General features: G+C 48.0%; 1 protein-coding gene and 1 long non-coding RNA gene across 3 annotated transcripts in view; one reads left to right on the top strand and one right to left on the bottom strand.

Moving 5' to 3' along the window:
• Positions 1-18,032, bottom strand: part of ALX1 (ALX homeobox 1) — a 28,724-nt gene extending 10,692 nt beyond the window's left edge. For both annotated transcript variants that reach the window (XM_077338963.1, XM_077338964.1), the window contains exons 1-3: positions 17,643-18,032; positions 13,488-13,792; positions 5,205-5,333 (exon numbers count right to left, since the gene is read on the bottom strand). In XM_077338963.1, coding sequence (XP_077195078.1) covers positions 5,205-5,333; positions 13,488-13,792; positions 17,643-17,874 — 666 coding nt within the window. In that variant the 5' untranslated portion in view covers positions 17,875-18,032. The remainder of the gene's footprint in view (positions 1-5,204; positions 5,334-13,487; positions 13,793-17,642) is intronic.
• Positions 18,033-18,189: 157 nt separating this feature from the next.
• On the top strand, positions 18,190-23,950 carry LOC143838121 (uncharacterized). The gene is made up of 2 exons (XR_013231230.1): positions 18,190-18,381; positions 23,248-23,950. It is a non-coding gene; the product is annotated as an uncharacterized LOC143838121 (long non-coding RNA).
• The last annotated feature ends 442 nt before the right edge of the window (positions 23,951-24,392 follow it).

Genomic DNA, 24,392 nt, shown 5'->3' with positions numbered 1-24,392 from the left:
GGACCAGATAGGGTACTAGTAGCCTAGCTTGTCATGTATGGAAAATGCTAATTTGACTAATCTAGTGACTTGCACCTCCATGGAAAGGGAGGCACTAATGGTCATGCCCAGGTTCCTGGTGGATTGTGCAACCTGAAGCTGCACACCATCCAGGATGGGCAAGTGCACTTCCTGATCTGGACCTTTCCTACCCTTCCATCATGGAAGGGTTGAGTTTCAGGCACTTTTGCCTGAGCCAAACCATCACCACTTCCAAACATCTGGTGAATGTTTCTGGGGGATCCATCAGGATGCAGAGCTGGGTGCCATTGGCATATTGATGACAACCCAGCCCAAAATCCTGGACCAGCTGGGCCAGGGGACTCATGAAGATGTTGAATAATGTGGGGGAGAGGTCCATGCCCTGTGGAACCCCCAAAGAGGAGTTTGAATTCCCACAATCAGTCCCCCCCCTCTGTTTCCAGTTCTGAAGGAAAGAGATCAGGCATTGAAGGACTGTCCCTTGAATTCCATCACCTACATGCAGCCTACAACTCAGCTAATTTTCCTGAGAAATATAAGGTAGCCAGCAGCAGCATGACTCCTACCTTTCTAAAGTTGCCTGCTGGTAAATACTGTTATAATAGATTCTACTTTCTCTACCTTTCCCTCTTAGTTAGCATCAGACAAGTTAGATATGTTTTAGAAGTTTCCAATCACTGATAACTTCCAGATAGGCTGAAAAGTGATGTTTCTAATGACTGAATGTACACAGTTTATCAGCAATTCAACACCTCTTTAGTAATGGAGTATTTGTCCAATTGCCTGTATCAACTTTAATAATTAAGAAGAGCATGTTGAAATGCTGTGGAATCTACGTATGAGTAACTGCTCCATGCTTAAAGCAGCATGCCACCATCTAAGACAGTTTGGTATGGGCTGAACAGTGTCATCTGCACCCTATGAATAAGGTTGCTTCCAGAGAAACTGTAGAACTACAAGTGAGAGATTACTGACTACTGTTGAGGAAAACCTATTTCCCCCAGATAATCATCCTCCCTTCTGCTACTGTGATTGTAAAAGATAATATACTTTACACAGTAGTTAGGATATAGTTAACCCAAAAGTAATATTGGTTCATGTTTTGATGTCTGTAAGAACTTGGCTCATGATAAATGCAGAATACCTACTTAGTGGATTTTTCCCAGTTTCTCAGTTGGAATGACTGAATAGCCCTGGAAAAGAAGCTGCTCGCTGCTCTAGTCTCTTCCAACATCTGCTTTGTGTCTATCAAGGTTGGCGGGCTGAAGAACACAAGAGTAACCATGCTGGGTGACACCAATGGTCTGTCTTGTCCACCATCCTGTTTCATACAGTGTCAGCCAGATGCCATGGAAAGATTTAAAACTGTCCAAATCTTCCTTTTGCTGTTGCCCTCTATTACAGACTGCACTTTTAACAAACTGCTGTACAAACACAGTAAAGGACTGTGAAGGGGTCATTCTTCACAGAACAGAGAGTCTTGAGTGTTAGGCTATTTCAAGCAATCTAATTGTTTAGTGTCAGCTGAGCAGAGAAAAACTGGAGACATGCCGAGGAAACAGGCAGTCAGATTTCTGCTGAGCTGAGTACTGACACAGCCTGATTGCAACCTTAGCTGAAAGAAGTTTAACACAGACTGAGAACTGGGAGAAAGTTGGCAAGGAAGTTCAAGAAGCAGATGAAGACTACCATTTGTGCCAAGAAAAGGGGATAGAGAGAGAAGACTCACTACCCAATCAAACAGGAAGATTGTCTGGCATAGTTGGAAACTTTCTTTGAAGACCTTAAGACTCAGATAAAAACTCAATACAAGAACTGAGGTTCCAATAGAAGGAGTTTGGGTACTGGAAAGAGTGTACCAGCCTTCTGAAAACCAAAAGAGTTAGAGACTACTCAAACAAAGTGTACTGACATGTTTGGAAAAAAACTTCTCAGTATATAGAATTAAGAAACTGTAAAAAATGAGAGTTTGTGCATTTACTGGTTTTACGTCAATTTCTCCTGATCTTTCCCTTCTATGGTAAATAAAATAATTTCTTTTTTTACTTTCAGAATCCCTTGAGTATCATTTAAGTTATTTAAATTAAAGGGGGTTCCTGATCCTTTTCTCACGTTCCTGGGCTTAGCCAACAACCAAAATATTATACTGTGTTAGGGTGGGACAGCCAGAGCTCTTTAGCAAAGAAGAAAACAGTTTACTAGAGCAGCTCAGCCTGACAAGGAAAGAAAACTGGAACAAAAAACTTGCAACTAAGGGGGGTGGATGGGTTGTCATACCCTCCCAGTAGCAGGGTTACCAACAGTCCCAGAGGGGAAAAGAACAATTTAATAGAAGCTTAATGAGGGGCTATTAACCTTCATGCCCTGTGAAGTTTCAGCAGCCAATTTCTGCATATTAAAGCTCTGTCAAAGGAGAGAACATTTTCTCCAGGCCTGTTGGCAGCCCATCCACTGGCTACTACCTTTGACCATGTATGTTATATGCAATCATTGTGACATTAATGTACCTTTCTCCATGAATGTATCTAATCTCCCTTTTAATCCAGATAAAATAGTAGCCTACACGATTTATAAATTTCTAAATGAAATAAATATCTCCCAAAGCAGCAAATTCCACAATCCAGTCACTGTTTCCTTTTGTGCGTGTGAATCTCCATGCAGTCGGACATTTTGTGCTTGCTCCAAGTAGATGGAAAGCAATTATGTATATTACCAGGTAGTAATGAAGACCATGTTGCATTGTTTGAAGCTGGCCTAGTTTATGGTAAAATCCACTATGATAACTGGTATAAACTCATGCAGATGACCTCAAGTAGCCATGTGTATAACAAGGATATCATATGGTTTGCATCCATGAAGATGTTTTGCTCTGCCTTGGCTCTTAAAACTGGAATTTTGTTTTTCAGAGCATCCAAAGCACATCATCCTCAAATCCCACTTTTCTGGATTTTCCATGCTTTGCTCTAATTTTTCCCAAATCCGCTCTGTACAGTGGGACTCTGTACAGCCAGAGTCTTTCCTGAAAACTCATTGACCTGGTAGGCTATGTAGGTGGGAAGGTATGGATTTTTGAACCGCCTACCTATATCTGCAATATTTCTCTGCTGATTAAGAGCTTAAGCTCTTCTCCTTATACCACTTTTTTCCACCCAGTGATTTAATGTGATCCAGAGAAAGAAGATAGCTAAGGGCTAAGTTACTATCATACGACATATGTAGTTTAGCCAGAAAATGAGAGGATTGTCCGGCAGCCAGCCAAGGGATATTCAGAAGTGGTTTGCTATTCCCTGCCTCCACGTCATGTTTCCTAGTGCTCCTTGGAGGAATTGCCATCCAATTCCTTGGAGGAATCCAATCCAAATACTAGACAGGATCAGCCCTGCTTAGTTTCCAAGATCCAACAGGATCAGGCTTGCCTGGCCTATCCAGGTCGGGACATGGCCAAGTGCCTGTCTTTGCTTCCTACTGGGGCTCATTGCAGCTGTGGAAATGGTTGTAACCAGAAGAATGGCATGGGAGTAAAAGGACTTTACTTCCTCTCCCAGGACCAGGACCCTGATCCAAGTCAGGTTCTCCTCTAGTTTCTTGCTAAGATCAACAAATATGTAATGTGTGTGTGTTTGGGGGAGGGGGGGTAATCTCTACAAAATTTGCACAGTCTTTTGGAATTTCAGTCCTAAACACTTTGACATGGAAATATGTAGAGGAGGAGGCTTAGCATTGCAGCATTAGTAACCATGATCATTTTATAAGGGTGTAAAATAGGCAAAAATAAGTTCTGTGTTCAGCACGTGAACAGCAGATTTTTGATAATTTTTACATGTGAAAAGGATCTAAATCACATCGGAGGAATCTCTAAATTAAAAATATCCAGAACAAAAAAAATTGTTTAATGTTTTACTCAGAAATTGTTTTTAATGACTTTGGCATACAACTAGAGGAAGGCTCTCTCCTCCATCCTCCCTAACTTCTATCTTGTTTGCACCTTCTTCACACCCTACATAATTATTTATCTTTTTAAACATTATAATTTCTGTGATTACAATACTTTCTGGAATTTATGCATGGCCAAAAGAAATCCAAAATGTGTTCAGGGGAAAATAAAATTATGCAATTAACACTTAGGTGCAGAAAGGAATAAAAAGAAACCATATGGTTGGCCGCAGTGACCGTTTTTATAGAATTCTTAGCCAAGTACGGTGTAGAATGCCAAAAAAGAGCCCCCAAAGCAGGGTCTTATCATGCTATACAAGGTTAAATTTCTTCTAATAGTTAACAAATGCACTAACGCTAAAGAGAAAAAGTATACAGTAGTTTGAACAAAAGTGCAATCCAATTTCCTTCTTGTTGGCTTACAACCTTTCACAGGACTGAACATCTTAAAATGTTGAGAAAATATATATTAAATATATTAATTGATAAATAACTGAATAAGCTAGGGGAAAATGACCCTGATTATGCAGCCATTTAGATCTGGAGGAGCTTGGGTGGACAGAAGAAGATGCCTTGCCCATAGGGGCTGCTCTAAATCATTTCAATACAGGAGACCTATCTGCAGAATGAAAGGCTGGTTCCCAAAACCAAAATGAGGAGAGAACGGTCCAAGCTTTAGCCACTAACAGCAACAATTCATCCTGGGGGAGAAGGGAATTCACCACCAGAGCAGGTTTTTGCGTGTGTGATTTGGTGCCTTCCCCCTTGAAGAAAAAATTATGTTTAAAATAGACAAAGGTAGTTAGCTTTCTTCCAGAATTAGTAGGGCTCCAAAGTCTTCCCATATGTAGCCACCCAAGATTTCCCTGAGAGAAGGGTTTTTTTAAGACCATAGTCAGAAGAATTAAATCATCTGGGGGATTCCTCCTTTTTCTATGAACATGACACAAGTTCTAAAGAGGGTCAGGATAATTTACAAGATATTTTTAATTGCAGACGTTCTTTTTATTTGGTACTTATGGAGATAAATATTCCTAAGGACTAAAATGCACTTTAAAATTCGGGATTGATGGGTAGTTTATAGATGTTTTCAGGCAGATATTAAGGAATTACCACTCCCCTACCTCATTTCTTTGAACCCTATCTTGAAAAGTGGTAGTTTCAACTATCAAGAACAGCAGGCTTCAATTCTGTATTTATTTGTGTGAAAACACACACACACATAAGCACCGATTCACCACATCAAGTACCTGTGGGTAGCTATCAGTCCTTGGAAGAACAGATATGTCATAGGTTGCAGCAAAATGACTTTTCGCTTGTTGGATTTGCCCATAACGTTCTCTCTTTCTCCACTTTGCTCTTCGGTTTTGGAACCAGACCTACATCAGAGAAGACAAGACAATTATTCAGAAGAATTTCCCACACACACACAGGACCCTGACCAAAGGTACCTTCTTGAAATTACCATCTGTGTGCCAGATGAGGACAGCCAAAGCATGCTGAGATTAATTCTCAGCAGTTTAACCACAGCTATGAAATTCTTCCTGGTTTGTCCAAGAAAACCCACCAAGTCTGAACACTTCTCAAAAGCATGGCATGTGAAACCTTTTCAGCTGGACCCAGTTGGAGAGTTGGAGTGAAACCATCACATAGCTAACTTTCCACTGTCTTTTAGGTTGGAACTACTACAATAGAACTTTTATATACTATTTGTCATAAGCCATTATAGCTAATATATTAATGACCCCAAGACTTTGAAATTGATGGTCTTTCAAGTCAACAAGAAGAGGCAGCTATGACTGCAAAGGAGAGGATGGCACGGCTGGTTTGCTGTTTTTTCCCAGCACCGACTCAAGCAGCTAACCTACTAGGCATGTTTGTTGCTTATAAGTTATTAGGATGGACCGACATAGGAAGATAAAAAAGACCACAGCAAAAAGAGAAGAACCACAGGAAGCGGGCAGTACAAAGTCAGGGCTTCAGCCACACAGGCCAGTTTCCAGAGGAATAGTGATTAATCCATCAAAAAGGAAGGCAGAACAAGAGGAACGGCACTACTTTCATGAATTTTTAAATCTAAACTTTGTAAAGGAATAACCTCAGTCCCTTTCATCCCACTCCCAGATATGGGGAGGTGCATCCCACTAAAATCAATGCAGATTGCATCCATGCATTGATCAAGGTCACAGTCAAGTTGACCAGAAGCCTCCCTATTGGTCATCTGCCAATGTAAATCGTATATCCATTTGCAAAGATGCCCATAACTAGTAAAATCTCACCATCTGGTAAGTTTGTTTGGGATACAACTATGCCTACTTCTCAAATGGGAGAGCAATGAATTTAATTTCTCAAAGATCTCACAGCCAGAGTGCATTTAGTAGTAACCTTGTAAATCTCGCAGCACAACCAATGACTTCCTTATATGTTTTTTTATTTGCACTAATTAATTCATTGCCAGTAGAAGAGCATGTACTCAACTATATTTTGTAGGTGGAGACAAATGAGCTGAATGAGGATGACAGTGTTGTAGCCACAGCAAAGTTTATTCTCAGAACACACACCTAATTGTGGTCATTTAAATATCAAAAGGGGATTCACGGCTTGCTAGATTTGTCAAAATGTTTCAATATTTAACTTATATGATTGTGTTTAGACATTAAAAACGGCCTCCTTCTGATCATTCAAACCTTTCTGAGGTTTGGCCAGAACTTGGAGGGATTTTTATTGGCAGATGGGCTCTCAGGCAGGGAAGCCAGCATCTTATAATGGCCTTTCCTGGCCTCAGCCAGGGTTCTGGTAGAACAGCTCCATCTTGCTGACCCTCCAGAAAAAGCCCCGGGAGACTTACCTGCCGGGACCATTGCCGTGGCGGGAACAAGCGCGGCAAGGACACTGGGGCTGGAAGGGAAACTCCCTTTCCCAGCTGCCCCGGGAAATCGCGCATGTGCGCGAGGGGGAGGTGGCGGGGGGCTGCGCGGCCAGCTATTAAAGGAGTGGCCGTTGTTGCTTGGCCTCTTCCCGCTCCTACAGCCCCTGAGAGCTATCTAAGAACTTTGCTGTTTACAAACGGATGTGAGATCATGACTCCCTGGCCTTCTGACCCAACCTCTACTCCATATGTTTAGACAGACTGTAGCCACTGTAGCCATCATAGTAATACAATAGTGATCATTTTTTAATCACCTGTAGTCATTTCACTATTTAAATAACCACTTAAACAATGGTTGTCTGAATACTTTTTCATAGGATCTAGCATGTGTTGATTGCCTGTATGTATTTATAGCAAACTATCCCTATGAGAAGCACTTTAGATGCTGCCTAATTATGTTGTCATCTAAAGATCAATTAACACTTCATGAAGCATCACCTTCCAGCTGTATACCCGCTTTATGTTTTGAGGCACATATCTCCTTTTCATATCCTGTAGTGCTCTCCACATTAAAATGTAGCATACCTGTGGCAAACGTATTTGTTGACACAAAGTAAAAAGATCAGTATACAGATGTGGGGTATAATGGGGTATAATGTCACAGATGCGTGGATTTATTCCCCAGTGCATGGATTTATTCCCCAAATTGCTAGAAGACCTCACCAGAAACACCTGGTAACACCTGACATCCAAAAATGCTGACAGTTATGGAAATAATATCACTGATCTTATTAATCTTGACTGCTTTTGACCATGAGCCGACACTGTTCAGCCTCCAGTCACTTCAACAGGTCTTATGTGAGACTCTGATGCCAGCCCCACTGAAATGAAGCAGTGCTCCAGCTGATTCAACCCCTTGCATACCAGGATGTACTTTGAAATCATTTCCATGAGTTAAAGAATAATCCACAAAGTTATTTTACTTATTGACTTCAGTCAAAAATGACTTCAGTCAAAAAGAATTTAAACATTGAAGAAAGTTTATCAAATTCCGTAGGATGTTGTGCCTCTCATTACTAAAGCAGGGGTAATCAAACTGCGCCCCTCCAGATGGCCATGGACTACAATTCCTATGAGCCCCTGCCAGCAAATTCTGGCAGGGACTCATGGGAATTGTAGTCCATGGCCATCTGAAGGGCCGCAGTTTGACTACCCCTGTTGTAGAGGTTCTGGAGCTGTGTCTGAAGGCACTCCACACTCCACACATGGCAAGGGGCACACATTATGTTGCTCCTTCTACAACTGAGGATTGCTCCTTGAACAACCGAGCCTCTGCAGCCACAACAGATGGCTCCATTGGGACAAACTTGAGAGAGCCTGAGGTTCTATCTTCCCAATAGGAAGATAGGATACCTTTTCATGTGTCACTTTTAAAATGAAATTCCTGCGAGTTGCACATATTTACTTCCTTTCATCCTAAGAGGACCCCAAGCAGCTGGCATCATTCTTCTGTCCACCACTTTATCTGCATAACAACTCTGCAAGGAAGGTTAAGCTGAGAGGGCATGCCCTGCCTAAAGGCTCCCAACAAGCTTCCAGGGCAGAAGTGGGGATTAGAACCTCAGATCCTAATATAACCCCATATCACACTGCAGATCCCATCACCCACCCACCCAAGAATTAAAGGAACCATTACATCAAACGATTCACTCATGATATCTGATGGCAGCAGATTTCCTTCACTCAGCACAACCGGCTTGAAAACCAACTGACATTGCATTACAACCAGCACAAGAAAATCACGTCACTCTCCCCAGGTTGCAGTTAAAGGCTAGCAACAAGGAAATAGCTAAAGCCTGTATAACTATTCAAGGCTAATATCAACACAGGGACATAAATGAGCAGGTTTCTGAAACAGATTTGAATGTTAATCATTGGTGGAGGTTATTGCTTTAGTCCGTTGGGAGTCAGAACACCCCCCCCCCTCCGCTATTGCCTAAAGCAGCAGGGACCAACTTTAAATTCCATGGACCTGTTGAAAAATGCCCCCAAACAATCGAAGCAGATCCCTGACTCGGTCCTGTTGAGCATTGTTTAAGAATTCTGTCTGCGTTCATTCTCCTGAAGTCACTGGAACCTGCCTCATTGCAGGTTTGCACCCCTCATTGGTAAATGTGTATTATCTTTTGTGCCAAAGGCTACAAGGAACCATTTCTCCCTGACTGCTGTCTCCACAGGAGGCACAAGGAACAAGTTATGGGAATTTAGTAATGAGGCTCTTTCACTGGAGAAAAGAAAGTCCTTGACAATCTCCTTAAGCTGGGTGCCAATTACTCTACTGACATGCAGCAGGGAAGAGAACAACTTCAATAAATTAGGTTCAGGCTGACTCTCTCGGTATGTACACAGGACGAAACATAAATTGGATCTTGATGAAATGCTGGGGAAGGGAGACGTACAGAGCATAACCAGCCAATCATTTGCCTAAACTAAATAAATCAATTTGCTTGAATTTAGAGGATCTGATGGGGAAGAAACCCACATTTTTTAATGCTGACACTCCCCCAAAATGTTTCTGTTTACATCGATTTACTCAAAACTGACTCTTGGCAAAGATAAAGTAACCACGGCCTGTACAAGACGAGGCCACAATCTGCTGCTTGTTATCCCTGCATAGCCAGATGCGGGTCTCTAATGATGTCAGGCCTTTGAAAAGCGCTTAATATTGTGATGAAATACTGCTGCCATTCGCAGCTAGAGCGATCCCCGTTTCCCTGCACAGGTTTTTCTCAGTCGGCCGATCAGAAAGGCAAAAATCCGGAGCATTCGTTTCAATGTGCACGGAGATCTCTGTGTACACAAAGCATAAAATAAACATTCTCAAGGGGGGGGGGGGTAAAACTGGCAGTTTTCTTCCAAGGAGAGTAAGTAACATATACAATCTGTAAATTCCCTCTCTCTTCATCATACCTCACAAAAACTGGATGGATCTCAGTCTGCCCTCCCCCTTACCTAGCCGGAGCAGTAGCACTTTCAAATTGCCTGTGTGAACCCATGTGTGCAATGCCTTTGGAAGAAAGGAAAATCTAACTATTGTGCTTGTCAGTGACATCTGGGCCTCTGGATTTGATGGAAGCTGCTTGAGACCATTTTAACATGTCGGAAAACTCACTCATGTCATCTTCGACATGCAAAAGCAAGGGACTAATTGGGAATATGACATTCAGACAGGATGAACTTTGTGTCTGAGCTCATTTTAAATAGTTTACAGTTTTACTTTCCAAGAATAGTTGTCCAAGAGTGTGGATTATCCATTCCAAAAAGGGTTACTAAACATTCTGGAATTCTACCATCAGCCCTTTTTTAAAGGAGCATCTGAGGGAATGCAATTTATCTCTCTCTCAGGATTGCTAACTGGATGCCCATTTGTTATGGCCGGACTAGACAAGAAAGAAATGTTGGTTAAAAGTCACCCCCCTGAACAAGCCATAAACAGCACCTGGGATCTGACTACAGATTCATTCCTGCTATTTCAAATTACAAAATTGTTTCCAGTATCTTTTCTTCCCCACATTTACCTTCCAGGTCCAGCAGGTATTTCCCATACTGAAGATGGGGAAATAACACACAAGATAAAAATTCTACATGGTTTGTGTTTCCGTTGTTTTATTAGAATGTGAAATGTATTGATGAAAGGAAATTTAATTGCAATGTATGGATTAGTTGCTATGCAAATAACTGCATTATGACATCTATGACATTTGTTGGTGTTCAGTCTTTCAGAGCCAAAGAACCATGAAGACAAGGTTTCGTTTTCCTGGAGTTTTTGTTTCCCCCTCCCTTCCCACCAACACTGCATAGCAAACTGCTTTTAAAACCCAGGAGAATTGTAAATAGAGCACAGTTGCTCAAAAAAAAATTGTTGGGCATCTCTGACCAATATGTTTAGGTAATAGGCACTATTCCAAACATCCTAGAGCTAAGGGGAGCAAAAAACTACAGAGGCGTATATGCAGAAGAAATAGGATGCTGATCCAATTTCCCCCTTCAGCATTTTAGCACAAAACTTTTACACTCACACAATCCTAAACATGTTTGCACAGAGGTAAATCCCATAATTCCAACATGATGTACACCCAGGAAAATATGTTTTACATTGGCTCCCTGAATGGATGCTGTTTCTGAAACTTCCCACTGATAAGTTAGTGCAAGCATTTATGTCATTATTATCTTATTTTTGAAAAATAATATTGAAACTGATTTTTTTAAAAGAAAGATCCGAAGTAATATTGCCGGGGGGTGTGGGGGGGGTCATATACGAAGCCAGATACTGCGGGGCTCCTGCTAAGCCTGGCTCACCAAGCAGGTCTTGATTTGTAAAGATTTAGGATGGGGGCAAAAGCCTTAGGTGCTGTCTGCTAGATCTCACATTTCAGTCTGCAGAGCTCCCCTTGTCATCAGCACATCCACGGTTACCACAGATATCCTCAACAGTTTTAGGTGTGTGCCTAACTTCTCGCAATAGCACTACATCTTATGCGAAGTATCAGACTCATGGATGATGCGGGGAGCTCTGACTCTTCAAAGCTTCTACGCTGGAAATCTGGTTGATCTCTAAGGTGCTGCTGGATTCAGATGCAGTGAGCATCTACTCAGATCTGAGTACCCATTAGAAGAAGAAGAAGAGATGGGTTTTGTGCCTTGCTTCTTTTACTACTCAAAGGGGTCTCAGAGCAGCATGCCATCACCTTCCCTTCCTCTCTCCACAACAGACCACCTGTGAGGCAGGTGGGGCTAAGAGACCTCTGAGAGAACAGGGACAGCCCAAGGTGACCCAACTGGCTTCATGTGGAGGAGAGGGGAATCAAACCCGGTTCTCTGGATTAGAAGCCACTGATCTTAACCACCACACCACACTGGCTCTTTATCCTGAAGACTCTTTCTTAGAGTGGTCCCCTCTGAATAGAGCTGCATAGGATTCTGAGAAGACTTGCATATTCCTACCCGTATAGGGGACTAACACTTCTACTGATTTAAAAAAAAATTCTGCTTAAGCCCATGGCCTTAATTCCTTGATAGTGCCACACTGAGCAGATCTACATCCTTCTAAGCCCACTGAAGACAACAAGCGAAGAGAATGCAGCTCCACTTAAGAATTATGCTGTCAGGACCATTTCACACACTGCACAATGCATTAGCCTCTGAATATAAGCTCCAGAAACCCCAGGCCATCTTGGCTCCTTCATAGTCACAGTACATATGCAAACATGCCTGTCCCTATCTGTTTAAATTTCTTAGGTATGCATCTGAGAATTGCTCAAAGAAATCAAAGATTTTGATGCAACTGAGTGTGGCTTTGTTCAATCAGCCCTGGACACACATTACATGTATAAGATCACACATGGTCAGCATAAAGTGTGAACAACACATACGAATATGCACACTGCCCATGCATCAGCTCTTTATATGTGATCCCAATGGACAGAACATGCATGTCTACAGTTTGTATCCAAAGAAAATCTATGCCCACATTATGGCCAATGTGTTGATTAGGATGGCTAGGCTAGAAGCCATGATCCTGCTTGCTACCCCAGAGCACATTTGGTCTACACACATGTCAGCGAACAGCTGAGTAGCTAATCAGTAACAAACCAAATCCTCTGTACGATCCCTTTCATCAGCAGAGTCATGCGCCAGACTCCATACATGTAGCACAAATATTTATTCACTGATAAAAGGGTATAGGATTGCAGCCTATTTGAAATTTCTTGCTCTTGTTGATACACTTAGCCTCTGCTCGCTCAGGCAAATGCTGCATGGAGATCGAATCCCTGTTCACTGGAAGGACCTTGGAAACATTCCAAACGTAAGCATATCCCTTCAAGACCATAGTGTGGGAAGCTCCTGAACATCAGCGCATGAAGGTAAGCCCCCTCCCCCACAAAAAAACCCTATAAGCTTCTCCCTACTGCTGCTAGTGATGTGGTGTTATCCAAGTCCTGGGCTAGCTTGGCTTTGTATTTATTTTCCAAATGGCCTTCTTCCCCTTCTGTACCTGCCCATGAATACAGGTGGTGCAACAAAACCCTAAGGCAGGGGTAGTCACTGTGGTCCTTCAGATGTTCATGGACTACAATTCCCATGAGCCCCTGCCAGCAAACGCTGGCAGGGGCTCATGGGAATTGTAGTCCATCAACATCTGGAGGACCACAGGTTGGCTACCTCTGCTCTAAGGCACTGTGAGGGCCAGATGTAAGGTTCCAAAGTTAGGGCTATCATTTGTGCTGCACCTTGGGTATTGCATGGCCAGCACATTTGTAGCCCAAGGATATCCTTAGGCAAGCCATTCTCCCCTGTACATCAGCATTGTGTGTGGGGGGGGGGTTGATGACTGATCACTCCATCTTAAGAACAGCCGGATAAAGGCTGTGAGGCACTTGAAATTCTTGAGAGACCTGGGAAGCATTATTATTCCTGACACTCTCTAATGAACAAACAGCACAGCTACCCACACAGTCCTACAGTGAAGAGCCAGCCAAGCTGTAATATTAAACGTAACTTTCTCCTCTCTCTGAGGGATAATCCAGAACTGCTTTTGCAGGACCTAAGGAGCATATAGCCTCCAGAACATGGGGCTTGTTTGCGATGGAAGAGGGTCTCCTACCTGAACTCTGGCCTCGGTGAGTTCTGTTCTCAGCGCCAGCTGCTCCCTGACATAGACGTCGGGATAATGCGTTTTCTGGAACACTTTCTCCAGTTCTTCCAGCTGTAAACTGGTAAACGTGGTCCGGTGCCTCCTCTTCTTACTGCTGGAGACGTTGCTGTCGCCCTTATCTCCGAGTTCATCCAGCTCGCCTTTCTCCTGCATCCCTTTCGCCGGAGACATCCGCAGGCTGCTGCAGTTTTCCAGAGGCCTGCCCAGGTCACCGTGCAGGGGCTGCCCTTCCACTTTCGTAATCCCATAGTTTACTGCACAAAAGAGGGAGAGAGATCTGGGTGGTTTGTCTCTAAGCTGGGGAAACTTTTTTTTTAAAGTAATAAACACCTACCACTGATGAGATAATAAACACCTACCCACACCTGGAAGGCCCATATATTGCTTAGTAGATGGAGGGCTTTTAAGAAATGTACGTTCTTCTTAGTACAGAATGCTACATTTCCACGGAAGGAAGACTGCAGGAATTTCAATGGAATTTACTTGCAAGGCACACTCCAGTCTTTTGGAAACATAAATAAAGCAAAGAGCAGACAATATGAAACTCCTAACTCAAAAGAGTTGATTGCCGTTAATCGATATTTTAAATAGAATTCATCGGAATTTCAAACATGTACCATCCTGGGGACAATTCGGCCCAACTCAAGCACTTTGGCTTCAATCCGAAGCACGCTTATCTCCCTGTGACCTGTCCTGGACATGACTCACTTTTTAGCAGGCACACACAGGACTGCACTGCACGTGAGCTATTAAAATTAATGGGTCTCAAAAGTCTTTTCCTTTGGATTGTGCCCCAAATTTCTGAGTTTTGCTTTGCAGCTTGTCTAGCAGTTACAATGATTTACTGGCAAAGTGGATAAAAAAGAGATGTTAAAATAGGAAACACTTGCAAATCAAGAATAACTGCTTAAAAATACATTCAAAAGAATACCCATGCATTTGCAAACTGCCTTTGTTTCTAATTAAGATATTTATTAATTCAAAATGTAGGATTTTTTAATTTAAAAAAAACCTCAGTGAAACAGATTATTTCCTTTATGTTACACCAGTCGTGCAAGGTCCATTTAGCTGCAAGAAAACATTCAGTGTCTAAGATATGGATTAAAAGTCCTCGCCTTTAGCTTCTGACCAAGGAATAGAACACTTTACCAGCTTCTTCCACCCCCACCCACCCCCAGCATGTCACATTATGGGGCTAACCAATGCAGCATGTTACAAGATTGGAAAGAGCTTCACCTTTTCCCCCCTTTGTTTGACAGGTGGGGGAGTTAGGGAGGAATTTCAGCCATCCAGGGTAGTAAAACTTTACAAAAGATGGCACCTAACTTGCCCTTTCCAGCTTGTTTGAAAGGGTCTCTGTCACTCTCAGTAATTTCATTATGTCGCCATGTTCATTGGGGATAATTTCAACCAGATCCAGGCTGCAATCCAGAGGAGCACACACTTAACTTCCAATCGAATTCTGTTGAAATCAGGGGCGCTAAACCTCAAGTAAGCACATTTACTAGGAAGCCAGCCCCGCTGACCCGAGTCTGCCCAGCAAGTATGTTTACATTCTGACTGTAAAGATACACACTTAGGAAAGCAGTCCCAGCAAAGTCTCTTCTGAGTAAGTGTGCTGCCAAAGTATTTAGAAGTGCTTGCGGGGCTGACTTTGCCACCAGTAAGCAAAACAGGAAAGCGCCATACACAACTGAGAATTGGGCCAACAGCGATCCACCTTACTGTTTTCAGCTTTAAATAAATTAAACGTCCCATAGCAGCATTGACATCTTCCTGCACTAAGTCAGGAGCCATGCAAACGAGGTTTCACGATCATGTCGTGTTGCAATTGCAAATAGCTTCCTTTTTGTATGCCTCACAGGATTTCTAACAAAATTTCTGCATTTCTACTCAAAACATACTTGGAGGACTTTGGAAATTCACTGATTTTACTTCTAAGGCTAAATGGATCTGAGACGAAGGACTATACTAAAAATTATAATGCATTGAAGCAGTGAAGAAATCCTTGACAACTAATATCCCGAAAGGCATTACGATCCTTTTTAAAAAGGGTGTAGATGCATGGAATTAAGGGAAGCAGACACATTTTTATTCCATCCTTTGTGGTCTGAGAAACTGAACTCAACAGAGCTGAGGTTTCTAACCATTTTTCGATGTTCACCATCATTCAAAGAAAAGATAAGTGGGGGACTTGAAAAGGCAAGAGGAGGTGGGGATCACAGGGATCTGCAGAAGGTTCCAAACTAGGCAGGACAGCCTTAACAGAGTTCGGCACAAAGGTTGTTTCCCTAGATTCTTCGGCTTAGTTTCATTTCCTTTTTTATCTGCAGGCTTCAGCGCCTGCTGGATAATCGGAAAGATCTTCAGCCTCGTTAAACTAAACGGCGGTGTCATAAAGTTTTCACATTTCATTGGGCTGCTGGCGTTAAAGGAAACTGCAGTTTGCAGGTTTCCATGAGGGGGAAGCCCGCTGTTTCTCCGGCTCAAAGGGCCAGGCAAAATACATTTTGCGTGTTGTAAATTCAGAATGTGAGTTTCTCTCGGGGTGGTTGCTTTCTTAAAAATGTATATTATTAATAATATTATTTATATTAATAATGTTGATAATAACAACTATACAGTGGCCTATATCTGTTTGGTTCCGAAACAACGAAGATGTTCCAGGGCATGAGATTTCCTTTCCTGAGAACGGATGACGCTGCCGAAAATGGATCGGGAAAGAGCCGGAAGCGTGGGGGCATCCCCGCCAAAGGGCCGTGGCCGAGCCAAGCAACTGGCGGGCGACGGAGGCCGGGGCGCGGGCGAGTCCCGCTGCAGGAGACAGTCTGCCCTGCTGGGCTCAGAGGGCTGCTCGGCCAGAGGGGGCGGCGAGCGGAGCTCCAGGCCTTCCGGGGAGAAGACGCCGTCCCAAGGCAAGGGAGGGCGGCAGGCGGGCTAGCGCACTCCCCCGTCCCCGCCCACCCCCCACAAACAGGAGACCCGAGAAAGCGGCGGCCCCCGGGCGGCTTCCCTTCCCGTGGGGGCCAAAGCAGATCCGAGGATCCGCTAAGGCGGACGGCCCCGTATGCCTGGGTTACCCCTTTGCTTCAGGATGCTTACTTGAGCAGGGGGCTGGACTAGATGGCCTGTGTGGCCCCTTCCAACTCTAGGATTCTATGATGCTGTGATTCCAGGCAAGCCGCGAGGTCCAGAGAAAGGGCCCCCCAACAACACACACTCGCAGCCCCCCCCCCCCCACCCACATACACCCCTGTGCCCTGGCGCGCCCTGCGCCGAGTCGAGTCCGGAGGTGAAGCCGCCCCGTCGGTAGACCTTGATCGCCGGGCAGTTCGCGGCGTCTTGGCTCCCCGGCGGGCTTCCCTCCCCTCCCTCCCTCTGGGCCAGACGGGTCGGACAGCCCGAGGGCACGGAGCGGCGCGGCCTTTCAGGCTCTGCGGCCGAGACCGGCTCTCTCTGCAGGGGAAGGCTGGGCGCCGAGGCCTCCTCGCCTTTCTCGAACACGCCCGCCCGCCGCTGGATGGAAACGCCTTTCGCGAAAGCAGATGGCTGGGATGTGGGGATGAATTTTCGAACAGACCTCCGCCACCCACCCAGAGACAATGCAGAGCAGCACAGAAGGCCCCGAATCCCAAGGCCTGGACAGGGGACCTTCCGAGGGAAGGGCCTTGCCGTCCCCGCTTCCCCCCCCCCCTTCATAAATGTGGGCGCCACATTTCGGCCAGAGGCGCCCGGCACCCGTCAGGCCTCCCACCGGCAAGGCCAAGGTTCGTCGGTCGCCAGCGACGCCACTGCGAGGCGGACTCGCTGCTTCCGCACCCGGTCGTTACAATCCCGGCAGCAGCCTTTGCCACCGAAGCATTTGTGGTCGCGATCTGGGCGACAAGGAAAGGACAGGGAAGGTTTCCTGCAATGTCCTTGGCAGACTGGACGGTGGATCGGGCCCGGGGACGCCTTCATCCCTCTTCTGGACACCAAGGGAATGGAGCCGAAGCCACGGGCTGGGGGGGAGAGCGGGGAGGGGTCAATCCCATTCAGCCCCATCGCAGGCTGCAACCCGAAGCCCTAGGGCACACATCTCTCCTAGGGCACACAGACACTCACCGGCGCCGTCCCTGGCCGGGGACGCTCTGTCGAGGCGGCCGTGCGGGTTGTAGGCGGCCTGCGTCACACACTTGCCGCCCTTGCCGTAGAAGGTCTCCCCGCCGCCGCTGCCGTCCAGCGCTTCCATGACGTGCTCCAGGGGGGCGCCGGGGGGCAGGTAGAAGTCGCCGCCACCTTTGCCCGCCGCCGTTGGGGGGCTCTTGAGGGCGAACTTGTCGCTCAGGAAATCCATAATCCTCGACGGAGCCGCGATCGCGCCGCGCTTGCCTGCCTGCCGCACCAGAGCCGCCCCGACGGCTCTTTTATATCTTGAAGCTCAGCGGGGGCTTCTTGCGCAACCTCCCCGCGCCGCGGCCTCAGCTAGCTCCTCCCCGCTCCCCCCCCCCCCCACGGCCCACAGCGGATGGGCAGCCAGGCGCAGGGGGGGCGGCGGCTCTGGGCAGGGTCCCTCGCTGGCCGCAGCCCACTCACAGGTCGCCCGGGATTCTGCGCAGCCAAAGGAGTCCTCCCCTTCCCCCCTCCCCCCTCCCCCGTCCCCTCCCTTCTTCCCCGCCGACGCCAGATCAGTCCGCAGGGGCTTTGCTTTCCAGCCGTGTAAACGGCACGGAGGAACCGGTGGGAGCCTAAGCCGGAGCAAGGGCATCAACTGGAGGACCATCTTTCCTACGAACTCCGGGCCAACCGAAGCGCTGCTGCTGCCCCGCAGCTCTCTGGGAGCTCCGCCGAGGACTTCTTTGGAGTAAGTGTCTGACAATATTCTGGAGGATCGGGTCAAAGGATGCTGGATCGGGATGGGTGGGCCAAGGGAAACAGCTGCTGGCCAGGATTTCCAGGGAGCCGAAACGCCTCCCGTGCCCTGCGTCCCGGGGCCCAACGCGCACTCCCAAGCAGGCACAACACACATTTGGTTTGCCCGTTGAGGGCAGCATTGGAAAGCTCCTGTGGATGGAGTTTGCGCACTTTGGATTGCCAGCGGGTCTCTGGATCCGCTTTGGGTCTCAAGGAGAAAAGAGGGATATAAATATAAAGATAAACATGCAGTGAGTCACATGAACTTAGAAGTTACTCCGGCCCCTTTGGATCATCTATGTCCGGAGAAAAGACGTTTAGGATCGGGGCAGTTCCCTAGGCCTCCAGCGACTTTGGAGTAAGCAGTAGACTAGGCTGGGTGGGAAACGGGACGGCTGATTCCGGTCGCCTGAGGGACCCGCCGCGCCCTCTCCCTCCCCCGAAGGCTGCCGTCCGGGGAGTCCCCGTTGCCTTCTCTAGGCGTGCGTGGGCGGGCAGCAGTCGCCGAAGCGCCTGGCAACGCAGACCCTGGGAACCGAAGCGCGGCGGCCCTTCCCTAGTGCTTGCCCGCCGCCCGGCGGCACGGCCATCCCACCGCTTAAATCCTCGTGCCCCCTCGCTCCCTTGGGGGCTTCCCTCGCAGAAGGCTTCGCCGGCGCAGAAGCTTCCTGTCGCCCACCACCGCCGCCGCTGAGGCTTGTGGATCAGACTGGACGCCACTTCCCCCCGCACTACGCGCCAGCCGTCTGGGCAGCCGGATCGCGCCACCCTCGAACTCCTACGCGGGGTCTCCCTTTCGGGGGACTCCCCCCCTTCCACGGCTGCCTGCAGGGGACAGTTCTCACAGGCTCGGGCAGGTGGGTGCCAAAGGAATACCCGGCCAGCCAGCGGGAGGTTGCAAACCGGAGCGGAGGAAGAAAGAGGGTCGCAGTCGTGTGTGTGTGTGGGGGGGGGGGGTCCCCTGCGAACTCTCACGCTGCATCTCTCGGGCGCTCGTCTTCTTTTGCCGTCCAGGCACCGCTGACTTCTGCCGGTGCCGTGGGGTGTGCAAGGTAAGAACCCTTCCGAGGTGCTTAGCCAAGGACCAGGGTGTTCCTCGGAGGTCTCCCATCGAAATACTCCCCCTCAGGTTAGCCCGAGCTGTCCAGGGCCCAGTCTGCACACATTGGATAATGCACGTTCAATGCACTGAAGAAGTAGATTTTCCTGTTCTGCACAGGAAAATCCAGCTGCCAAAGCACATTGAAAGTGCATTATCCTATGTGTGCGGAATGGGCCCAGGTCAGGGTCTCCAGTGAGTCGCCTGCTGAAATATTCCTGGCCTTTCCTTTCTCACAAGCGGCTGGCAAGGCAAGGCAGAGTAAATCCAAAAATGTGTTCTTGTCGTGGCAGGGATCCCCTGGGGGTGGTACTGGTTTGGCCTGCCAGGCGTCTGCTAGTGTCGCAGGCCACCCCCTTTGACAGGCGCATACTTCCCGGGAAGTCCTGCGCTTGCACGGCATGGCCACGATCTCCTCGAAATTCTCCTGGACGTTGCCGGAGAACGACGCTTGCTCGGGAGGAGAGCTTCCGGGTAAATCGTGCCCCGGGACAGCAAAGGGCTCTGGCTGCTTCGGCTAGGCCAGTCTCCGTTTCAGATCCCGGGGCCTTGGGCTGAGGTGCCCCCTGCTAAGGGCCCAGTCGGTCCGACCATGTCCGCTTGCCTACTTCGCGCTCTCCGTCCATGTTGAAGAGCGAAAGGCCCTGCGGAGATTTCTGCGGGCCGGACTCTGGGAACTTCTTGTACCGTGAAGCAAAATCTGTGGAGGGGTTTGGTTCCACCGCGCCTGGAATCCAGGCAAACGTCGGACCCCCCCCCCCCCATAACAAGTCGCTGGACAGTAGCCATTTCTTGTCTGACTTCCCCATTGTAGATCCAGCCACTGACTCATACGAGTTTGCTTCTGTTTAAAAGAGGGCTCCCCACCCTTTCTCTTTGAAGAGGAATGAATGTACTTTCTGGTAATTTCCATTCTTACAGTTGTTTTATGTTACACACCACAGGGCCGTAACCCGGCAGGAAAATAGTAAAGTTCGGGAAGTCGCTGCCTGCCTCTGAGCAGCTACAGAGTGGAATTCTGACGCTTTGTCCCTCTTCTCTGCAAAGTTTTCTTTTTCCACCCCAATGGAATTGATTCATGACCTGCTTGACATTCTCGAGAAGAGGGAAGGAAAAGGATGGCGGGCCGGAGGAGAGGAAGCAGGATTTCTCCGGCCAAGGCTTCTAGGAAATCTGTCGCAGAGGCTTCGCAGAGAGACCGGTGGCCTGCCTCCCGAGTCTGGGTTCGGAACGGAGCCTGAGTATGTTGCCACGAAAGGGCAAGCCTAAGCAGGTCTACTCAGAGGGAAGGCCTTTTTCCTTCCTCCCCCAGGAAATATTGCTAGGCTTGCAGCCTCAGACTTCTGCCCCGGCTCGGCGTAGGACACAGAAATGCCCCAAGCCACCACCAGCCGTCCTGTCCCCCACCGCACCAAGCACTTCCCGCCCCCTGCCGAGAAAAGTCGTGAAGATCGAGGGGCCGTTTCGTCGGAGAGCCCCATCCCCCAGCGCGGAGCCCCTGTGCCATGCCGGCCTCGCAGGAGGGCTCCTGGCTCGCGCGGTGCCTGTTAAATGAAAGCCACGTGCGGGGCGGCCGCAGGCCCGGAGCTCCCTTCGTCTCAGTGCAAAGCCGCGAGCAGCCCACTGCCAAGGGGAGGCAGCAAGGGGGGGGGGGTGGGAGGCGAGGCCACGGAGGGCTGGGCCGACGGTCCCGGCCCGAGGCGCCGCGACAGACCGCGATGCCAGCGACTCTCCAGCGCCCCAGCGCGGGAGGGAGGCTGGGAGGGGAGTCCAGAGGTGCCCGGGGCCAGATGCCCGCTTGGAGTCCATCTTGGCAGGCGTCAGAGGGGTCGTCTCTCCCCCTCATCCCGCCCCTCTCCCTGACTGCGTGGATCAAGCTGGGGGCCGTTTCTCTCTGCTCGGCTCTGGGCGAAGGCGCACGCCCCGCTGGGTCCTTCGCCGGACGAGCTCCGGGGATGCGGAGGCCGCAGAGCACATGAGACCGGGCCCGACTGCGCAGCCAGGCGGTGGGGCCGGCGTAGGAGAAGGCCGAGCCAACCGGTGCCCGTCCGATTGTCCCCCTCTCCGTTCGGCCCCTGCTGCCAAGGGGGCCAGCGTGCACTCCGCCGGGCTATGCACAGCGTCTCGGTCGGGAGAGCCGGGCCAGGTTTCTCGCGGAGGCGAGAGCGCTCTGAAAAGCATCTTTCTTCGGAGCAGATTCCCCGGCGGCGAAAGGCCTGTGATGCGGCCGGCCCGGGAGGCAGATGTGTGGCTGTGTTTCCAGAGATGGAGTCTTCCCTGGGCCGGCTGGGAGGGAGTGTCGGATCGATGGAGAGACGGCTCTTGGCCGCCGGAATGAGAGCGAGGGGAGGGGGACCGTCCCCTGAGATAACCCCGCGGGCCTTCCCGGCCCAAGCGCCTCCCTGGTGCTGATGCCGGCCGAAAGGGCTGTGGAGTGTGGCCGAGCCGTTGCGTCAGCCCTCAGCAGGCAGGTCCATCAATCGCTCGGGTAGAGGCAGGTCGGCGCCGCGAAAGAAGGCCAAGAATTGGGGGGGGGGGGGGAGGGCGCACACGGATTGGATTTTGAAAGGGCGAACGGAAACGGCTGCTTCCAAATAACACGTAAACATTATTATACTGCTTTTCGGGAAAGAAAGAAAGAAAGAAAGAAAGAAAGAAAGAAAGAAAGAAAGAAAGAAAGAAAGAAAGAAAGAAAGAAAGAAAGAAAGAAAGAAAGAAAGAAAGAAAGAAAGAAAGAAATTCCTAGTTACACTTGTGTTTTAAGGCTTGTATGCTAGGGAAATGGAGGGGGGGAATGCCCCCCTTGAATAAACAAATGCTACTTGTAGTAACTGCAATTCCCTGAGGGTACAAGAGGCTTTATGGATCTTTAAATGAGGGGAGGGGAATTTCTGCTGCCAGCAGCTTAATGGGGGGAGAGAAGAGGCGCCCCTTTCTCAAGTAGGGCCCTGCTCAGTTGATTTTTCAGCATGCTGATTTTCAAGCTAAGAATATTCATTTGCGGTGCAAATTTGAACTATAATAAACGGATTCCGATTCGCAGTGAAATGTGTACAGATTTCTTTTCCCCACCCATGGGCAATGCCAACATTAATATGACAGTTCTTCCAGGTGCATGATGTCTGTAGCAGAGTAGAATGAATGTATTTGGAGGGACGGCACTAATTTTGTAATCAGGAGGCCTTCTCCTGTAACAGAGATAGAAGCCCATCCCGGCGCTTTCTCGTTCTCTCCAACCGAGCAATTCTGCTATGAATCCCCTTTGGGGGAATTCCTGAAGATAGCTTCTGTTAAGTTTCCTCGTTGTTAAGAGACTCTTCCAGGAGCGTTCTGTGAAATTGACCAAACAGCTTTCTTCCGGGAGCTCTTCTTTGTCAGTTTCAAAGAATCAGCGCACAAATTATCGGACTTGGCCACGTCCCCCTCCTACCAACCAGGTTATCGTCAAGACGGTGGCCAGGTCCGTCGACTTCGCTTCACACGTTTCCCACCCCCACCCTCAAACAAGGGACCGATTTTATTGCTTGAGCAGTAATCCTAAATAAGTTTAGGAAACGAAAACGTGCACCATTCTTGTCTTCTCAGCCCCCCTATGGGTGGATTTGTTTCTTTACCTGGAGCTGTTCAAGAGTGTAAGCCTGTGATTATCAACTAAAAAGGACAAGTTTTCGCAGGGGAGAACTAATGCATGTTTTTTTTTAAATACTTATTTTCCAGGCTGGATGTGAAATCGACCAGCACGTAATGTCAAGAAGAAGAGGAGACAAGTTATAGCCGAACTGATTTGCTACCCAAGAAGGGCAAAATGCCTGTGTAATTGTGTGGTACGCTGGCAGTCAGATGGTCGCCAGATTCAGGTGGGTTTTCTTTCCCCAGAGCTCTCCTTCTCCTGGCCCTCTTCACCTTACAAGAGAAAACCGTTTAAAATAAGCGCTTCAAACTCATAAGAAACTCTGAGGGAATCCAAACATCCTCCTAGGAACTATTGCCAAGTGGAACGCCCGACGTACAGACGAGTTAAGCTAAAAACGATGTGAAGCATTTTTAACTGGGGTCCAGGTGAACTGGAAGATTATTTCGGTTTATGAGAGTCATAATGCCATTACTGATTGATTGTTTCATTGATTGATTGGTTTAGGAGAGTCATGTAGAAATTTTCAGGCAGGATAATTTATGACAATCTATACCAATGCATTGTGGGAAAGTATATTCCGGTGGCAGTATTATCTATGTAAATGCTCATCTGCTCTCATTTCCCCAAAGGGTCTCCTTCTAGAGATCAATTGTGCTCTTTGCTCTCTTGATCACTCGAAGTTACCCTCAAGTCAGTGAGCTGAGAGTCTGTTCGAAGCCATCCCAGTGATCAGCGCTCATATTAAAGAACGTTTATGTCGAAATAAATCCAGTGGTTTCCAGTTCATTGCGCTTCTGGCTCCTTTATTATTATTTCCATCCACGGGTTTTTATTTGCAAACACATGATTTATTTCGGATTAATTTCGGGGGCCCGAGAATTGCCTGCCCAGAGCCATCAAAGCAGCCTGGAAACCACTTTCGCTCCATTATCACGTTTCGAACAGCCCGCTCTTGCCATCCTGCCGGTGAGCACGGAAGGGCGGTTAAAAATGTCCCAGGCGCATGAAATGTCCTTGTATGCCATCGGAACATGCCGATCGGAAAGATTAAGGCGGACTTGGAAACTGGAACTCCTTGCAGCGTCCCCGGTTTGGGACCGCAAATGAGGCAGCTGCGCCCGACGGCGGGGTTGGGGGTCTTGCTCTTGGGTCCAGCCTGTCCCTGGGCATCCTGCGGGGACGTCCCTCGCCCTCTTGGAAGCCGAACGGGACAGTCTCGCTGCGGGCC

The sequence above is a fragment of the Paroedura picta genome, chromosome 5, assembly GCF_049243985.1.
Source record: "Paroedura picta isolate Pp20150507F chromosome 5, Ppicta_v3.0, whole genome shotgun sequence".
NCBI lineage: Eukaryota > Metazoa > Chordata > Lepidosauria > Squamata > Gekkonidae > Paroedura > Paroedura picta.
The sequence above is the reverse complement of the archived record's forward strand: the minus strand, read 5'-3'. Positions and strand labels throughout refer to the sequence as shown.